At 42.8% G+C, this 19,147-nt stretch overlaps 2 protein-coding genes and 2 long non-coding RNA genes across 4 annotated transcripts; 2 read left to right on the plus strand and 2 right to left on the minus strand.

Moving 5' to 3' along the window:
• The first annotated feature begins 6,430 nt into the window (after positions 1 to 6,430).
• Positions 6,431 to 8,001, plus strand: LOC103651815 (uncharacterized). The gene is made up of 6 exons (XM_020550672.1): positions 6,431 to 6,487; positions 6,582 to 6,694; positions 6,780 to 6,960; positions 7,029 to 7,154; positions 7,269 to 7,646; positions 7,743 to 8,001. The coding sequence occupies exons 1-6, from the start codon at positions 6,437 to 6,439 to the stop codon at positions 7,854 to 7,856; spliced, it is 963 nt and encodes a 320-aa protein (XP_020406261.1). The 5' UTR covers positions 6,431 to 6,436; the 3' UTR covers positions 7,857 to 8,001.
• A 758-nt stretch (positions 8,002 to 8,759) lies between these two features.
• On the minus strand, positions 8,760 to 9,292 carry LOC103649814 (uncharacterized). The gene is made up of 3 exons (XR_004857094.1): positions 9,135 to 9,292; positions 8,958 to 9,026; positions 8,760 to 8,882 (listed from the first exon to the last, which is right to left on the minus strand). It is a non-coding gene; the product is annotated as an uncharacterized lncRNA (long non-coding RNA).
• A 1,611-nt stretch (positions 9,293 to 10,903) lies between these two features.
• LOC109944932 (uncharacterized) lies at positions 10,904 to 12,216 on the minus strand. The gene is made up of 3 exons (XR_002268319.2): positions 11,956 to 12,216; positions 11,244 to 11,754; positions 10,904 to 11,152 (listed from the first exon to the last, which is right to left on the minus strand). It is a non-coding gene; the product is annotated as an uncharacterized lncRNA (long non-coding RNA).
• A 3,598-nt stretch (positions 12,217 to 15,814) lies between these two features.
• On the plus strand, positions 15,815 to 18,402 carry LOC100281517 (uncharacterized). The gene is made up of 4 exons (NM_001368022.1): positions 15,815 to 16,077; positions 16,235 to 16,804; positions 16,998 to 17,923; positions 18,013 to 18,402. The coding sequence occupies exons 1-4, from the start codon at positions 15,856 to 15,858 to the stop codon at positions 18,197 to 18,199; spliced, it is 1,905 nt and encodes a 634-aa protein (NP_001354951.1). The 5' UTR covers positions 15,815 to 15,855; the 3' UTR covers positions 18,200 to 18,402.
• Positions 18,403 to 19,147: the final 745 nt, after the last annotated feature.

Raw genomic sequence — 19,147 nt, forward strand, 5'->3', positions numbered from 1 at the left:
TCCCTCCATCCAAAAATATAATTCAAGAATCTCAGTGATACTTATCTACTACTACGCATTGTGCATGAGTAGCAGGTGAGCTTGGGGAGAGATGTAGTAGATGTGTTTTCAGTTATAGATGTAAACATAAACACACATGTGGTGTAGTGGTAGCTACTGCTAGCATTTGTTCAAATCCTCTTTGGGGCCATGTGTACTTTTTAAATTTTAGCTAGGCGTCGGCTGTACGGGGGAATGAGAATGAGATTTGCGGGGAGGGGAATGAGAATGATAGATATAGAATTGTGGTAGAACAGTGCACGGGGAGGAGAGAATCGGAAAGGCAGAACACGGAATCGGAAAGGCAGAACACGAAATGGGCAGAACAGGGAATGACAGAACGCGGAATATTAGACTAATATTGCAACCTTAATAAGTAGTATATATACAGGGGCGGATATTGGGCCTGGGCCACCTGGGCCGTGGCCCGGATCGTAGCCCAAAATTTATATATATATAGTACATATTTTGACAAAAAAACCTAACATCGTTTCTGCGTTCTCTATTTTCCTGCGTTACTGCGTCCGCGGCCGCCAGCGGACGACCGAGCGCCAGCGCGAGCAGCAGGCCACCCGCCAGCGCCCCTAGCCCCTAGCCCCCTAAGCAGCACGAGCACTCGAGCAGTACACAGCACCAGCACGGCAGCAGTGCAGCACGCACCTGCACTGCACAGCTGTGAGCTGTTGCCTCCGGCTGTACGGCAGCCAGCCGGCCAGCACCGCAGCACGCCAGCCAGGCCGCTAGGCGGTAGCCCCTGGTGCCTTCTAGTTCCAGTTCCATCAGGCATCAGCAGTCTGTAACTCTGTATTGTAAGCGCTCTTCTCATTTTTTTAGTTTTTTTACTAGTGAACAGTGAGCTAAATACTAAATTGTTAAATGTTTCTGTGACTGATGGTAGACCATAGATTGACATCAAAATCAAAGAATGAAGAGGACAAAAACATTAAGATCGTTTTATTGTTCGGCTCCTACACCTTTGATACGAACTGATTCATCAACACCAAACCAACCTTCCCTAGAAGAACCTGTTTTAGAGCCAGAAACATTAGTTATTGAGGAGGGACAAGCATCATTAGAGACAGAAGGTAGCAATACCAATAATATCGATCAAGTTATAGCCGATCCTGGTCTTCGCATGCCAATTGAGCAAATTGATGCAAACATTAGGGATGCTGTTAGAAGAGCATATATTGCGAAGGGTCCATGCCAACCAAAAGGTCATAAGTATCCTAAAAGAATGATAGGAAATCGCAATAGGTCTTTTCATGATGAATGGTATGTAAATAATCCATGGTTGGAGTATAGCATTGCTAAGGATGCGGCCTTTTGTTTTTATTGCTACCTTTTTAAACAACCAAGAGCTGAAAATTATGGTGTTGATGCCTTCACGGTTGTTGGGTTTCGTCGATGGAAAGATGGACGTGAAACCATTGGAGCTCATGGTAATGGCATAGATCACAATAAGTCTAGAAGGTCCTATGAGGACTACAAAAATCAGAGGCAAAGTGTGTCTCATGTGATGAATCGAGGGGGTAAAAAGATGGAAGAGGAATATAAAGGTCGTTTGCTTGTTATATTGGGAGTTGTAAGATTTCTTTTATTGCAAGCACTTGCTTTTCGTGGACATGAAGAGTCGAATGAAAAAGCTACCTCCACAAAGTTCAAGTGGTATATTTTTGTACTCACTTATACATTTTTGCATTCATTAGTTATATTGTCATGTTGTATCTCTCATTTTATATAATTAAATATTTAACTTGCAATGTGTAGGTTCAAATTCACGTGCTAAGGTTGATGAAGTTATTAGAGGCGCCGAAGAACCAAATCGTCTCTAATTAGGTACTTTTATATTTTTAATCAAGTTTATTTCATTTTTAGATGTTGAATTGAAGTAAATACTATTTTAGTATATGTTTATGCTATATTTTGTTTTAGCGGTATGTTTAGCCGCACAATATATTATAGTTTATTTAAAGTAACCTACAAGTTTTATAGAGTGGCCCGGGGCGTTAATTTTATAGAGCTCCGCCACTATATATATATATATATATATATATATATATACTATATGTATTTAGAGCCCTGGGCTCTATTTAGCTAGAGGAAGCCCCAGCCAAATATGAACGCACCTGCATTCACAGCCGACTGACCTTTCGGTTTCCATATAAATACCTACGTGATCCCGCGATTAGCTCCTTTGCTCCCGGCTCAGTTTCCATAACCGCAAAACCCCAACCCCGGCACGACTCCAGGAATCTCCGCCGATTCTTCCATCCCGGCGACTCCGCTCCCCTTTCCGACGACTCTTCCAACCCCTCGCCGCTCGCTGTCGATCCAGTCGCAAGCGGCATTTGAGCGGCGCGCCCTCGGTTTCCCCAATCGTCGCTCCAATATTCGCGCCGCTGCGTCCGGCGACCGGCGAAAACCCTACCTTCTCCGGCGACGGTTCTGCTCCTTCGCTCTCCGCCGACCCGACTGCTTCCACGTTCTCCGCCATCCTCAACATTCGCCGCCGTCAACGGGTACCGCTCCAATCGGTGTGTTCTTCCCAACCCTAGCTCGCGCGCATTTCATTGGATCGAGTTTGACCGTCAACAAACTAGTTGTTTTTTGTTCATTTTGCATTGTGTGGATCACGGCTAGGGTTGACATTAGTTATGCAGTTGATGTATTACATTTACGCACATTTACACAGTTGGTTACGCACACTTACACAGTCGGTTACGCTCATGTACACAGTTGGTTATGCACATTAGGTTACATGTTTATGCACATTAGTTAAAGTTTTTTGCATCATATTATGTTCAATTGGTAATTGGGTGGTCATCTAGTTGTTTTTGTGACTGCATACACTTATTTATTCCATTATTGTTATAGTTAATACATTGTGTGACAGCATGTATTGTTTTATTGGATCATATCCAGTTTTTTATTATTTTAAAACAGACATTATTTATTAAACCAGTTCACAGTTAATACAGATTGTTTATAGCAATTTTTGTTTTGCTCAAACATATCAGGTTGCAGGCAAATTGTGTTTTATGTTTGCAACTGTATGCAATGGTATGCAACATATTCAGATTTTTATGAACGTATAACAGGACAGAACATATATGCTAATGTGTTTCATGTATGCATCTGTATGCAACATATTCAGTTTGTTATGCTGGTATATCAGGTCAGAATATGTATGCATCTGTGTTTAGTAAATGATCAGCCAACTAGTTGTTTTTCATAGAGTATATGTTTTATATAAAATTTCATTTCTGTTTAGTGCATACATTTATGTATTTTCAGATGATTACAGCTAATACATTATTTGTTTACAGCAAGGTCTGTTATTCACTTATTTTTGAACAGTTCAGTACATGTTTTATTGAATCATATACAGTTTTGTATTATTACAAAACAGACATTATTTATTACACTAGGTCACAGACAATACAGTTTGGTTATAGCAAGTTTTGTTTTGCTCAAACATATTCAGATTTTTTATGCAAATGTGTTTAGTAAATGAGCAGTCAACTAGTTGTTATTCGTAGAGTATATTTTTTATTTAAAATTTCATATCTGTTTAGTGCATACATTAATGTATTTTAGAGCATTACAGCTAACACATTATTTGGTCACAGCAAGGGTTGTTTTTATTGAAACATATTCAGTTTTCCTAATAATTGAAACAGTTCAGTATGTGTATGCAAATGTAAATAGAGAACAGTATATCCAGATGTTTTAAGTTTGGTATTTAAAACAATTAGGTTAATTGATTCAATCATACCACACCATAAATACATATGCATATATAACCTTTTATTTTTTACAACATTGTATATTATGTATGCAGCTTCTAATTTAAAAAATGAAGCAAGTCGACCGTCCTCCAAATAACCCCAAGCGTATAACAATCCAGTCAAGCCAGGAGTGCTTCAGTGTTGACATTCCCTCTGCAGAACATCCTAATCCATGTCCAGAAGTTGAAAATCCTCCAAATGCTGACAGTCAAAATGTGACCAATGAAACAGTTCAGATTGATTCTGATGAAGATGACTTCATGCCAGCTCTGAAGAAGCGCAATGTTTCTGAAAGCCACACAAGAGTGTTAAGAAAAGTCGTGACAAAGAGGGTTAAACATGAGGAGCTACCCCGACAGGTTAATGTTATGCATACCCAACAAACAATTTCATATTTGTAATGTTCTGATTATTTTTTTCATAACAACAAAATTATTTCATGTTGTATATTGTTTAACAGAGGCTTAATGTGAGGTGCAACCCTCAAGATGTCATTGCAAGCATTAACATTTTGAATGAAAGACAACGTGAGGCTATAAGACGTAAAGGCTTCTCTTCTATTCTTGATATGACAGTAGATGCGCTGTGCAGTAGATCACACCTCCAATGGTTGATGGACAAGCTAGACCCCAAGGATATGACAATACGTCCTGGTCCAGGAAAGGAACTCAAGATCACAAAGGATATTGTTCATCTTATTCTTGGCGTGCCAAATCATGGAGGTGGTAAACCTTTGGGTATTGATGAAGCAGTTGCAGCAAGCAACTTGAGGGCAGAGCTTGGTGTGGCCAAAGATGAGTTCAATGTGGCATTTCTACAGGATCGTTTAAGGAAAGGCGAGGATGATGACCTTTCAATCAGATGTTTCTTCCTCATTCTATTCAACCGTTTGCTGTTTCCAACTGCTAGCTGGGGCATCACATATCATGAGGTGCTTCTCACAGAAGAAATGCACCGTTTCCATGAGATCGACTGGTGCCAGTTGATTTTTAATGATCTATGTGAAGCTGCCAAGAAGTGGCACAACCGGATAACCACAAATGTCTCCACGACTATATATGGATGCTCCATTGTTGTCCTTGTAAGTATAGTGTTTTTCCGTATGCACATTTATTTCATTATTGGTTCCTAACTTTTGGTAGTTATGTAACATGTTTTACGATGTTGGTTATGTCTACTTACATTGCTATTAAACATTGTAATTCTTTTTAATGTAGTTGTATTACTTGGATCACCTGCATACAGTCGCTGCCCCCCATAATAAGAGTGGCACACCTCGCATTAATTTTTTTGATAAGAATAGCATAAAAGCTTTGACCAAAGCTGACAAGAGGAAGGTTCGCCATGGGGCTGAATCTTTCGGACACTGTGAAGTAAGTTATTCATATTTTCACAGTTGGTTATGCACAGTTACACAGTTGGTTACTCACAGTCACTACAATTTTATTTCTAGTTCCGAAGCTCGACGGAGACATGCTATGCAGTTGGACCTAAGATTGATCGCCAATCTGAGGCAAGTTTATGATGTATTATATCCATTGTTTATTATTATTTATTGAACAAATAGAATACGAAGGTGGACATGGATTCTTACTATTTTTTGCTGAACAACCAGCCGGAGTGCAGGACCAATATTTTTGATGCACCGCGCCCTGGCCCCATGCCTCGGCCAACTTTTAACATCAAACTTCCATCTATCAAAGAGATGATGCCAAGTAAGATCAACGATCTCCCACATCGTCATCGATCTAAATTCACAGATATTCTTGCTGCATATGACTTGGAGGTTGACAAGTCATGCGTAGCCATAAAAGACAGCATCGACAAAATTATTGTCAAGCAATATGACATAGCAGACAAGTTTATAGAATTGATAGACGAGGTACTACGTGCCGAGTCTGAAAACTTGGAAAACGAGACTGATGAGCCACAGCAACCGGGGAATTCGGCTGATTCAGCAGGTATTCCTTATTCAGAACATTTTATCTTTTGACATGTGCATACGTTTTTTGTTATAAGTACAGTTAACAGCTTATGTTTTTGTCAAGTATACACAGCAACATTTGATTTATAATTCAAGTTTTGACATATATTATTTTCAATATAATTGTGTACAAGGACACACAGTTGATGCCACCCAGCCCACACCCGATATGCCATCCCAAGCTTCGCAGCTTGAGACCCAACTGGGTGCTACTCAGTTTGAAGAAATTCACGAAAGACAACAGCATATCCGTACAGTCCTTGAGACCTTTCCCGACGAATCGGATGTGGTTTCAGATCAACAGGTAATTTGTCCAACGACAATACTATTTTTACTCATTATACGTACATGTATGCATACTTCTTTTTAGCAGTATGCGAACCACACTTTTTTTGTCAACATGATTTCTGTTTTGATGTTCGAAACATAAGTTTGAGGAACACAAATATCACACCTCAAACCACATCAGCTTGCACCTGCTTGCCCAAATTTGACGTGACACCGGAAAAAAATGTTTGTTAGCAGTCCATGTCTCATGTTATAATTACATTTTACTATACATACAACACAGTTATACTAATTATATACCTTTGTGTAGAGAGGTGCAATTGCAACAGAGGAAATGGAACACAATGACAGTGGGCCAGTTTTTGACCAGACCCCAACTCCTCATGTCAGTATGATAACATACATATTACATAATGCTTTTTATGATATTAAACTGATTTTTTTAATGTTCAACCACTTACAACCATGTTGCATTTCAGGTTGATACACTCAAAGGTACTACAAACTCTGGATCTGATCCACCACTTACAGAGCAAGAGTGTATCCGTTCTCTGTGGGATTTAATTTGTTCCAAGGACATTGACCAAAGCAGGTACATGTAACCCAAATTACGAATAACGTATTTATAAGTTGGTTCATTTATGAAATAAGAATCTATACCTTTGTTCATCATACAGGGTTGTTATTGATTACGGTGATTACAGTGCAAACTGTATGGATATTTATGAATCTTTCGCGGAGGGTAAATGTCTTGAGGATGTCTTCATGCAGTGTTTCATAGAGTGTGTTCGTGATGATTCTAAAAATCATCGTCGAACTCTGACATCTAACAGATTAATACTTGATGTCAACGTTGGGGTAGGTTCTTCTTCACAGTTATTGTAACTATACACATAATATACTTACACACTCTATTTTTTTTATAGGCTCTGTTAAATTTTGAAGAACAGGAACGTCACAGCAAGAATCCTCAGCCGTTTGATCAAAATGTCCTACAGAATTGCTTGCACAACACATTGCCTGCTTTGGTGAATCTGGATAAATGCAAGTCGGTAAGTCCCATTAACATTTTGTTCACAGTTTCATCAGCTCATTAACTGTACATTTATATTATCATGACTTTACAACAGCAACATGTAACCTATATTTACTTTTCTCATCAACAGATAATGGTACCTATGCTTAGCAGGGGTCATTGGACACTGTATGTGATCAATCTACACCACCGGGTTATACACATTTTAGATTCGAATCCCTATGGTATACAACTTGGTGGCACCGAATGGAAGGACTATCATTATGATCCAATTTATTTAGGTGGCAGGAAATTCCCATGGGCTAGGGTGATAATGAGTAGGCTGAGCAAAGCGTTACAACACGTTTGCCCCAACGCAGAATTTCCTAAGTTTGGTAATTTTCCATTGGATATGCCATCTAACTGCCCAACAATGAGGACAGGGTCAAATGACTGTGGATTTTTTGTGATGAGTTACATGAAATCTTATGATCACAATGCAGGTGTCATATCTTCTTTCAATCAACCAGTAAGTGTCTGTGCTAACTGTTTCTATAATCCGGTTGCCATCAGTTGTTCATGTTAGCTATAGACGTGTCTAATGCAAGCTATGCTTTTATTGCAGGACAATTCCCGAGACCTACGTGCTCATGCCCTTCATCAACTCACATTCCATCGCATCAACAAGGCGTTGCCACTTCCATTAGATATCCAGAGATTTATGTTTGCGCGCAATTAGTGAACTATGTCAGATCTAAGCAATGGTGTGGGCAATGTACCGTACTGTGGTATTTTGGCCATTTTGTTCAGTTAACAATTGTAGGAAGCTTCCTTATATGTGCTGTTTTCAGAACAATTGTCATGCTACTTTGTGTTAGGGGTGTTACCCAGGTTCTTTTCTGTGAACTTTAGTTGGCTGGATACATATGGTTATGTCGCGAATATGTGAACATCAGATGTTTTCACTTCTGTGTGCTTTAAATATGATCTGTTTTTATGTTCTGAAGATGTTATATGTATACCTCATTCCTTAATATTACCATCTGTTTATATGCGAGTATCATCCAGGCCATATACGATGTTTCCTACTTCAAATTATGCAACATTAGTAAGCAATATACGCTCTATTTATCAGATTTCAACAACTTTATATCTTAGATTATTCGTATCAGATACAACAGACTACTCGCGCGCCTGACTCACTGCTGTCGTTATCAACAGTACTGGTATATAGTTTACAAATTATACGATCATCCCACAAGTTATATACGATGTTTTGTATTTCCAGTTACGCAACATTATTAAGCAATATACGCACCATTTATTAGATTTCAATATCCGCCTCTATATAAATCAGTTGCCAAACAAGCAAGGTTTATTGTAAAAACAAATTAATCGTATCTCATACAAGATTCTAATCACTGTCTGACTCACTACTATCGAACTCATTTGCGTGTTTTTTAGATGTTGTTGTCTCATTCCAATCAGGAGCTTTACTGCCACCCTTGTTCCTAGATCCTGGAGGTCGTCCTCTCTTACGTCCAGCAAGGCTTGCCAACCTTTGTCTATTTTCCTCCATTGACAAACATGTCCTACTGTTGTGACCATCAGCAATTCCACACTTCTGACATTTCCTGGTCATTTTCTTTGTACCTTTTGCTCCCAATTTAATAACCCTTTCTTCACTCCCCTTTATTGTTCTTCCTTTGGGTCTTGAGTTATTTGGTCTTGCCAAGCTTATCCCATCGACTGCAAATTCCAGTTTCTGCAATTCAAAAGTAAATACTTCTCAGCATATAATATTATGTAGTCCAACATACAGTATTTATACCATTATTACCTTTCTGGCATTATCATTTTGTTCACTGACACCACTAACATTCATTATTGCGTGATCATGCAAATTAACCTGTAATTGACAACACATTTTGTTAAGCTCAATCATAACCCAATAACTCAAACGTATAAATCATGTATATGTATAACTGCAAATCAGTAAAGTTGTTAAAGATATTACCTCTTCTAATGGACGTACTGGTATATGTATTTGATCATTGGCCACACCTTGTTCAAGTATAATAGATACGTCTTGAATTTCCTGAAAATTTGGATGAAAGATCATTATACATCATTTACAAATAAACATTAACAACAGTACGATCCAAACCTTGTTATTCCTTTCGTCAAATTCATCATCCTTTTTGTTGTCTCTATTGGCTTCATCATCGTCCTGAGATTTTATTGTTTCACACCTCATCAATATAATATGATTAATAATATGTTACAACATACATATTAAAACATTACATACCTGTATACCATCTCCTCCACTAGTTCCACAAGTTTCCTCAACGTCTATATCTGTTTCCAAACGCGAAAGTACTTCGAGAAGCTCATCCATTACTGTTAGGGCTCTATCATTTCCTGCTTTGGATAAACTAGCATGATGCACTACTTTCATTGCCTTTTTAAGCAACATCTTCTGTCTATATGACTTAGTTTCTCCATCCTTCCCCTTCAAGTTCCTATCATCTCTTGAAAACGGAACATCTTGCCTTGCAGAGGTGGTGTATCTTTGTAAAATATATTCTTTCGGTATCCGGTCAATCTGAAGATGCATAAACGCGCGTAGTACATGTACACAGAATAGCCCTATAAAACAATAATGATCTTAAGATTTTGTTCATATGTTTTCAATGTATATATTTACTTTTTAGTACTCCATACCTGTATGTTCCCAATGTTTGCATTCACAAGTATACTTTCCTGCATCTTCATCAGCTGTGACTTTGAATTGGTGCTGTCCCCAAACAATTTTATTCGATCTAGTTGTATGTTGCACTACCCAATCATTTGCACCCCCTTCTTCGTCGTGCATTATCTTGAATGCGGTTGCATATTTCAAAGATTCCTGGAATCTACACATCACAGCCCTTGTGTATGCTCTTGCAACCCTTATCTCAAACATGTATAGCGTGTTCGTTTCCTTTTGACCCTGTGGCATATATAATGCAAATTAGTTTACACTTATATTAAAGTATCAATATACGACATAACAATTTTATCCTCACCATGCTTCCCACTGCTTCTTTTGACTCTTTCATCTTTCTACTGTGTAGAAGTTTCATCATTTGCTTGGCGAATTGATGAAGCGGAGTATTTGCATCAACATGTGCACTTTTGACAAGCCTGTTCATGCTTTCGCTACGCTGTGTAGACAACATTAGACCACAATAATGATTTTTAAAAAAAGCAGGCACCCAATCCTTACGTATTCCATACAGCTTATCCAGAGTACTGTTATCGTGCAGATCAAAATCTTCAATTAGCATTGACCATGCAGTCTCAAACTCCAACTCAGTCAAAGGATGATGTATTATAGATTGAAACCGTGTCTTAAAGTCCATTTCCTCAAATCTTGCATACAACTCGTTTAGAAAAGGCATATACCTATTTTGCACATGCCATAGACATAAACGATGTATTGTGTGTGGGAAAACCCTCTCGAGGGCTACTGGCATTGCAGGATCTTGATCTGCAAACATATATGACACAATTGTACGAATCTTATTCCATGTTATATAAAGAAAATAATATCTAATTTAAGCCATAGTTGATGTATATACATTTAATTCATTATTATCAGTCGTACCTGTCAGCATCACTCGTGGCCCTTCGGTTCCCATGCATGTTTTGAAGGCGTTGAATACCCATTCAAATGTATCAACAGTTTCATCCCCCAACAATGCGAAAGCAAATATGGTGCAATGTAGGTGGTGATTTGAACCAACAAACATACCTAGTGGTTTTTCATACAGATTAGTCTTATGTGTTGTGTCAAATGTAACCGCATCACCAAAATCAATGTAATCCCCTTGCTGGCTTGCATGTGACCAAAATATGCTTAAAATCTTGCCTTCTTTATCCAATTGGAAGTCAGAGAAAAATTGTGGATTATCCTTTTTGCAGGATGCAAAAAAGGATAGTAGCTTTGCCACATCATTTGCATTTCTTTCTCGTTGCTTTGCCTTTTTCCTGAAATTATTGTGAAAATTTAGCATTAGGCAGAAACAACAATCAGCATATATCAATTATGTATATCAATCGGAACATATCATAAACTTACAGGTTATACATGTCCTGTGCTGTTACAGGCACACTCTCAGGACCACCGTGCATTTCTGATACATAATCCATAATACAATGTTGCGGGATTCGACTCTCTTGCATTGAACTTATGAACTCCATGTATTCAGGATCATGCGTCTTGTTGCATTGTAATTGATTCTTTTCGGTATCCTTTTTAAAAAATTCATGATTATGATCCAAGTGCAACAGATCAATACGCACTGATATAACTGTCTCTTTTGCATCATCATAAATTTTTTAAGTTTCATACCGGCCTTGCATTGTGTCCGTTTCGAACTGGTACTACGTACCTTTGGGTTTGATATTCCCCTTACTGATCTTTTGCCTTCCATCGAGCAATTCAACCACTTACAATTTTTCCGTTCCCTATACTTTTTCAATGGAAATCCAACTTCATATGCATACCTACTATAAAATTTATATGCTTCATCCACCCCACTGAATGTCATACCAACTTTAGGTACTAATCTCGGATCAATTGTAACTTCCTGTGCAAAAAATATAAATTGTATCATCTATGGTACCCTACATATTTTTATGTTGTATGTAGATCATAACAATTTTCAGCCAAAAGTTTCACAGTGTATGCACAATATAAATACTGAATGTCACACCATCTCTAGCTGCCTTATACTGTATACAATTCAACGTACAATACTGAAAATTCAAATCAGTTCAATATTACTTACATGTCTCTGCAGAATCACTGGTGTGTCCTGTTCATGATCACCAATAGTACGCATAGTATTAAGGTGCTGTCCTCCTTGAGTTACTGTCATCCTTGATGCCTCAAATATGGTCTGTTCATCAACCCCTGGGGCCCTCAAAGCTGCTGGTGGAGTAATTGCGTCTACAGCAGTAGCTGATTCTGTATGCGTAATTCCATCTGACGCTAACTGGTACCCTCCTTGTTCTTCTTCCTGCACCATTGTTACGATATCCAAGCATTGATTTTGTTTATGAACAGACGTCGGCGTCGCATACTCACTTATGGTCTTGTTTCCCCATGGCGCCGCCATCTTCCAGATCAAAATCGCCCTTCACCCAGCAGCGGACTATCAAATGATGCGTACTCTCCACTTTTCTGGAAGATTATGATTTTTTTCCCTGTACCAAGCGTATATCCAATATCGTGGACGCATATTTCACGGCGCATATCCATCACCCGCTTAATTTTAGGATCGTGGCCGCGCTGATCGTGGGCGCTCTGATCGGGGGAGTAACAGTCATCTATGCAATGTTATGAATACATTTACGGTGTCGTAACTGTCTGTTTAAATGCGCTTCCCCCTTTTACGGGTTACACGTCACCGATCCACGTACGAACACGTGGCCCACGTTGGTTTACGCATATTTGTACAAGCTATTATACTTGCATAACTGTAGTGCATTAAAACGGGCCGCCTGGATCGATCCATTCGGTTCGACCATGTTCGGCTCGTCTGGCTGGGGCTCCGCGCACCTATATGAAGCCCAGGGCTTCCATTACCAACGCCCTATATATATATATATATATATATATATATATATATATATATATATATATATATATATATATATATATATATATATATATATATATATATATATATATATATATATATATATATATATATATATATATATATATATATATATATATATACACACATATTAAGGAACAACAACAACAACTTTGCTTGCTTGGGCCGTGAAGCATATGGGCTGAGTTTTTTCCATGCATGCACGCGCAGCAGCGCCATTTTTGCGTACTGAAGTGACATCGACTACCGGGATCATACCGATCGATCGAGAAGATGATGCCATGCCACCAAGATTCGAGAACAATCCATGTCCACACACAGACACACAGCATTTGCTGCTGCTAGCAGCTGGGCCGGTGGTGGTTCTCCTAGCTAGCTACATCACATATAGTATGTTGTAAACAACACGATATGTCTGTCATTCGACCGACCTCGCTGCTTTTTAGCCGGTGCTCGTGCCTTGAAGCTTGGTATTTCGACTTCCCCTCCGGCCCTTCCCCCTGCTGCGCCTAGGCCTAGACCTCCTCTAGCTCCCTCCATTTTTTTTCCGTCCCACGCCCCGTCGACCGTCGTAGTGCAGGTGGAACGTGGGCGGCTTAGTGCTGGTAATACGGGTCTGTCTTTTTAGATCAGCACGAACACGAACACGACCCGAAAATAAGAGCTTAAAGTATGATCCGTCACGAAAGACAGACCCATATTACCAGCACTAAGCCGCCCACATTCCACCTGCACGACGACGGTCGACGGGGCCTAGGCTGGGTCTTGCGGGCCTGGGCTGGGTCTCAAATTCCGGCCCATCGAGCCCCAACATAGCTCGCACGGACGGATCAAGCTTGGGTCGGCACGGCCCAATGGAGCTTAAGTTGTTTAATTTATTTAATTTAGTAAGATATCGACTTTTATATTGTTGTGCTATTTAGAGTTTATGTGGTCAAATAATGATATGATTATTTAATATTTTTAGTTTAGTAAGTTTTAGACTTTATGTGGTTGTAATATTTTGATTTTATGTGGTCAAATATACTCCCTCCAGTGCAGTAAAGGTAGTCGTTTAGGACATGATTGTGCATACCAAGGAGTGATTAATTATCGTAGAGTTTTCCCTGTTTGCCCCTATTAAATAGGGATATGGGTGCATTAATGTCACTAAAACAATCAGGCTTGATTGGTTGCTGCAACAGCTCCAAGGCATTCTAGACTGGAGGTCTCAAGTTCGATTCCTCTTCCCAGACCCACGCGCGCTATGACTTCTTTTTGTGCACGCTCGGTCACGCGCAGGATGACTTCTTTTACTGCACCGGAGGAAGTATATGGGTTGCACTTGGACCGACACGATCCAATAAAGATACAGCGTGGTTTAGAGTCGGATTGGACCACTGTTTTTATATTTGGTGCTAGCACGGCACAATCTAAAAGTTTTTTTTGTTTTTTTCTGGCTTGAACCTGTTTGTCACGAAGAATGATAGGCTTGTGCCGGGCTGGCCCGGTCTGGCGTGGCCCGATTCCCAGCACTAGGGCGGCTGCAGGTTGGACACGTCGCACTCTGACGTTCTTCGGCGCCAGCAAATCAAGTTCAACAATGTTGGCGCTCAACGTACGGCTGTTCGCTGCATTGTTTCTTTTCTTGGTAGACCGAGGCAGCACACATTGCATGATATGCGCGTCGTTTCTACGCCGATCGAGCCTGAGGTTGTTACTCTTTTAACACGTACTAGTAGGTCCGGAAACGAGCCGCTGCTAGGCTCGATACATGAACGAGCTCGGCTCGACCTTGGCTCGTGAGCCATATTTCTGGTACTTATTACTGTATTATTTAGTGAATTAACATTATTTAAATTTGAAATATAGAATCATAATTCAACATTATGAGTAATTTAAATTATAAATTGTAATATATTTATTATCAAAGACTAAAAATGAGCTATTATCCATAAAATTATCTAATATTTATTATTATTCTATAAATTAATCATTTTGTAAGGTTCACGAGTCAGATTGGCTGGGCTCGCTGCAAAAACGGACTCAAAGAAGGGGCTCGGCTCGCGAGCCGCTCCGAACTCGAGCCGGCTCATGAGCCTCGAGCTTACTTTCCAGTCCTATATACAAGTTACGACGAGTGTGCTAACAAACCTTAAGAGACCAAACGCATCATCAGAAGCCTGAGCATATATTGAGTGGGCTTCTTTTTTTTTTCTTCTCTCTCAATTATAAAGGAATATAAAAAATGGTATTTTGGTCTTTGCTGACCTAATGTCCGAATCTAGCCTATCCCCAAATACATGTGCATATGTGGCTGTGAAGTCGGCAGTTTAAGATTGATGACAAGAGAAAAAGGTATGGAGTGTCCTTGGTTGCGATTCCCAAAGCGTGCTAGCTACAGTACGATATACCACTAACAGCAGCGACTAAACAAACGTATACCCCAACCAATCCTTCCGTTTGTCTCCTCCCGAAGCCAAGAAAAGCACGGATCCTTTGGAGTTGGAGTACTGGAATGGTGCTTACTCCACTCGAACATAAAAAAGAAAATACTAATGCTTACTACAGCGAGCACCGCAGCTAATCAACAAATACTAAGGCTCCTTTTGGCATAGCAGCTCCGGTTACTCTGAAAACAGTTCCGGCGCTGCGAGTTGTTTTACAATTCATTTGGCAAAAGTCTCTGTTGTGTTTATATCGAATCATGTATTAGAGAAATGAAAGAGCCGATAGAAATCACGTTTTTTGTGCTTTGGCTCTAAAAAACAGCTCTAGCTTCTCGGGGCTCTCTCGACGAGAAACTGTTTTATTTTGTGACCATTTGATAGAGATTTACGATGAGCCCGAACCGAAGTCGTCCAAAGAGCCGTGCCAAAGAGACCCTAACGCTGACATACCGTGCCGCCCCCGGCTCCACATGGCAGCCTCATGAGCTCATGATGCGCTCCGAGCCGGACAGACATGGCCGGCCGGATCTTGCGCATCCTTTACTGTCACTCAAAAGCTGGAGCACAGAGACGGCCACACACAGAAAGAGAAAAGACATTCCCGTCCGTGGTGGTTGCTTCGAGTTCGCACGACGCTATGGAGTGGCGTTCGTTCGGTGCGCTTTACGACAATTTTCGTGGTGGTTTTGACGAACGAACGACCGATCGGCTCTTTATAAGATCTCCCGCCGCGATCCTAGCCAGTCGACAGCAAGCAAGTTTCTCCATCCAACCAACCTCCCAGCGATCACCCCTGCTCCGATCCTTGCATTGGTCTCATCCGCCGGCCGGCCGGGTACCAACGATGGCCTGCACCCAGGTACGTACGTGTGCGACGTACAATGCTCGTCGGCAGCTTAGCAGCAAGCACACGTCGCCATGCATTTCTACTACCGCGCCAACGCAACTGCCTCACTAGCTCACTCATCACATTCGTATTGCATTGCGCCGCCAACGACTAATTCGCTGCCGTCCAGGAGGTGGTGGTGTTCGGCGTGAACCTCCTCGAGAGCGGCGCGCCGGAGGACGACGGCCTGGTGGCCGGCTGGGCGGCGGTGGGCCCGTGCACGGCGCTGTCCGCGCGCGACGAGGAGCCGGCCAAGGTCCCGACCGAGACGATCAACGACGTGGCGGACGGCTACAGGCCCAGCGGCCGGTACGTCCTGGCGTCGGGCCGCGCCGGCGAGGCCGACGGCCTGCGCCGGGCGCTGAAGCGGGCCGCGCTCCGGCCCCGGGTCACGTACCGCGTCGCCGGGTGGGTCGGCCTCGGGGACGGGGACGGGGACGAGGGGGCCCGCCACGCGGTGCGCGTCAGCCTCCGCGTGGACGGCGGCTGCGTCGTCGTCGATGGAGGCGCCGTCGTCTGCGCCGAGCCCGGCAGGTGGACCGAGATCAAGGGCGCGTTCCGACTCAAGGAGAGCCCGCGCGACGCGGAGGTGTACGTGCACGGCGCGCCCGCGGGCGTCGACGTCAAGGTCATGGATCTCCAGGTCTTTGCCACCGACCGCAGGGCGCGGTTCAGGAAGCTCAGGAAGAAGACTGACAAGGTGAGTCGTGACGTGAGCGCCGCTCAGGGGATCGGATCGGATCGGACTTTTACGCCTGGTTGGTGAGCTGAGTGATGGCTTGCTCGCCGCGAGAACGACACTCGCGCTCGATCACTTGCACTAGTCTATGCACGCACTTGATTGGATTGCATTTGATTGGATGGTGCTCTGATTTGCTGCAAATAAACACCAGGTGCGCAAGCGGGACGTGGTCCTCAACTTCGGCAGCGCGGCGTCGGGCATCTCGGGCGCGTCCATCCGCGTGATGCAGATGGACAGCAGCTTCCCGTTCGGCACCTGCATCAACACCAACGTGATCCAGAACCCGGGCTTCGTGGACTTCTTCGCCAAGCACTTCGACTGGGCCGTGTTCGAGAACGAGCTCAAGTGGTACCACACGGAGGCGCAGCAGGGGCAGCTCAACTACAGCGACTCGGACGCGCTGCTCGACTTCTGCGACCGCTACGGCAAGCCCGTGCGCGGCCACTGCATCTTCTGGGCCGTCGCCAACACCGTGCAGCAGTGGGTCAAGAACCTGGACGACGACCAGCTCGCGTCGGCCGTGCGGGCCCGCCTGCAGAGCCTGCTCACCCGCTACGCCGGCAGGTTCCCGCACTACGACGTCAACAACGAGATGCTGCACGGCAGCTACTACCAGGACCGCCTGGGCGACGACATCAACGCCTTCATGTTCCGCGAGGCCGCGCGGCTGGACCCGGGCGCCACGCTCTTCGTCAACGACTACAACGTCGAGGGCGGCAGCGACCCCAACGCCACCCCGGAGAAGTACATCGAGCAGATCAGCGCGCTGCAGCAGAAGGGCGCGGCGGTGGGCGGCATCGGCCTGCAGGGCCACGTCACCAACCCCGTCGGCGAGATCATCTGCGACGCGCTCGACAAGCTCGCCACCACCGACCTGCCCGTCTGGCTCACGGAGCTGGATGTGAGCGAGTCCGACGTCGACCTCCGCGCCGAGGACCTCGAGGTGGTGCTCCGGGAGGCGTACGCGCACCCGGCCGTCGAGGGCGTCATCTTCTGGGGCTGCATGCAGGGCCACATGTGGCGCCAGGACGCGTGCCTCATCGACGCCGACGGCAACGTCAACGACGCCGGCGAGAGGTCAGTAGTCCCTAAACTAATTTATTATAGCCGCTGAAAAACGATCGATCGATCGATCGATCGATCTCAGCCCCGATAGTATAATGCAGATTCGTCGATCTCCGGAGGGAGTGGACATCGCACGCGCGCGGGCAGATCGACAGCGCTGGACACTTCAAATTCAGGGGGTACCACGGCACGTACATCGTGCAGCTCGCGACGGCGACGGGGAAGGTGCACAAGACGTTCTCCGTGGAGAAAGGGGACACCCCTCTCGTGCTGGACATGAACCTTTGACGATCACTTTTACCGTTCCCTAGTTATATACAGACATATGGCATTGATTTGACCCAATGGAACGCAAACAGAAAGCAGCACTCCAATGCTACATGTATCTATCTATGATTGGTATTGTAAGGCAAACTTAAGGTATTGTACTCCTTAAGAATTATTGGTGATGGTGAATAAAGTGAACGAGTTATTCCTCGTTTTGTAGTAAACCGTATTGATGTTCTCTGTCACGGATCCTACGTAGATGATTCGTTCTTTTTCTAGCTTGTAGGATGCATTTTTTTTTTTGCGAATACATATGAGAGATTGAGAGCTGCATATCTTTGTACTAAGAAGATGAAAACATAATTACAACCAAACAGAAGAACAAATCAAGATTGGGCGCTAAAAGGAAGAAGAAAAAGCACCGTAAAAAAAGCATCATATGGTAACAGAAAATAAAAAGAACCTAGAGCAGCGCTGCTAAGAACTAGGTAAAAAAAACATAAGCAGTCAAACCCAACTAGACCAGAAAGCTACATGGCCTGCATAGAGCGAACGTCAACAACAACAGAGGAAATAACCAATGGACCAAAGAATATAAGAAGGAAACAACAAGCTTTAAGGCACCTCCAGCGATTCAGGAGTTAATCTTCGCTTTGATTACAGCTACTACCTCCATCATATAACATTGCAGCCCAGTAAAAATACGCGAGTTGCGCTCCTTCACATAAATTGACTACCATTTCCGGGTATCATGCATTTCTCAGTTCAAGCCTGATCAACCTTGTTTCTTTTTCGTGCATGAATACGTTCGCCATATTTGATTGGAAGTAGTTTCGTAACTACATGTTTCAATAAATAATCCACATAGCTAAGATATGTGAAAGGAAAATAGGGTTAACCATTTCATATAATCGATTTTGGTGATTGACGTACAACACAAACCACATGGGCTAACTAGTTTGTCTAGAT

Source organism: Zea mays, chromosome 3 (genome assembly GCF_902167145.1).
Source record: "Zea mays cultivar B73 chromosome 3, Zm-B73-REFERENCE-NAM-5.0, whole genome shotgun sequence".
Taxonomy (NCBI): Eukaryota; Viridiplantae; Streptophyta; class Magnoliopsida; order Poales; family Poaceae; genus Zea; species Zea mays.

What these genes read in the sequence shown, in the direction of transcription:
- LOC103651815 (XM_020550672.1), top strand. Translation starts at nt 6,437, where the DNA reads ATGGAACACAATGACAGTGGGCCAGTTTTTGACCAGACCCCAACTCCT. An exon ending in AAGGACATTGACCAAAGCAG is followed by an intron (nt 6,695 to 6,779) that starts GTACATGTAACC and finishes TTCATCATACAG; the next exon opens with GGTTGTTATTGATTACGGTG. An exon ending in TATCTTCTTTCAATCAACCA is followed by an intron (nt 7,647 to 7,742) that starts GTAAGTGTCTGT and finishes CTTTTATTGCAG; the next exon opens with GACAATTCCCGAGACCTACG.
- LOC100281517 (NM_001368022.1), top strand. Translation starts at nt 15,856, where the DNA reads ATGGAGTGGCGTTCGTTCGGTGCGCTTTACGACAATTTTCGTGGTGGT. An exon ending in TCAGGAAGAAGACTGACAAG is followed by an intron (nt 16,805 to 16,997) that starts GTGAGTCGTGAC and finishes AATAAACACCAG; the next exon opens with GTGCGCAAGCGGGACGTGGT. An exon ending in GTCAACGACGCCGGCGAGAG is followed by an intron (nt 17,924 to 18,012) that starts GTCAGTAGTCCC and finishes AGTATAATGCAG; the next exon opens with ATTCGTCGATCTCCGGAGGG.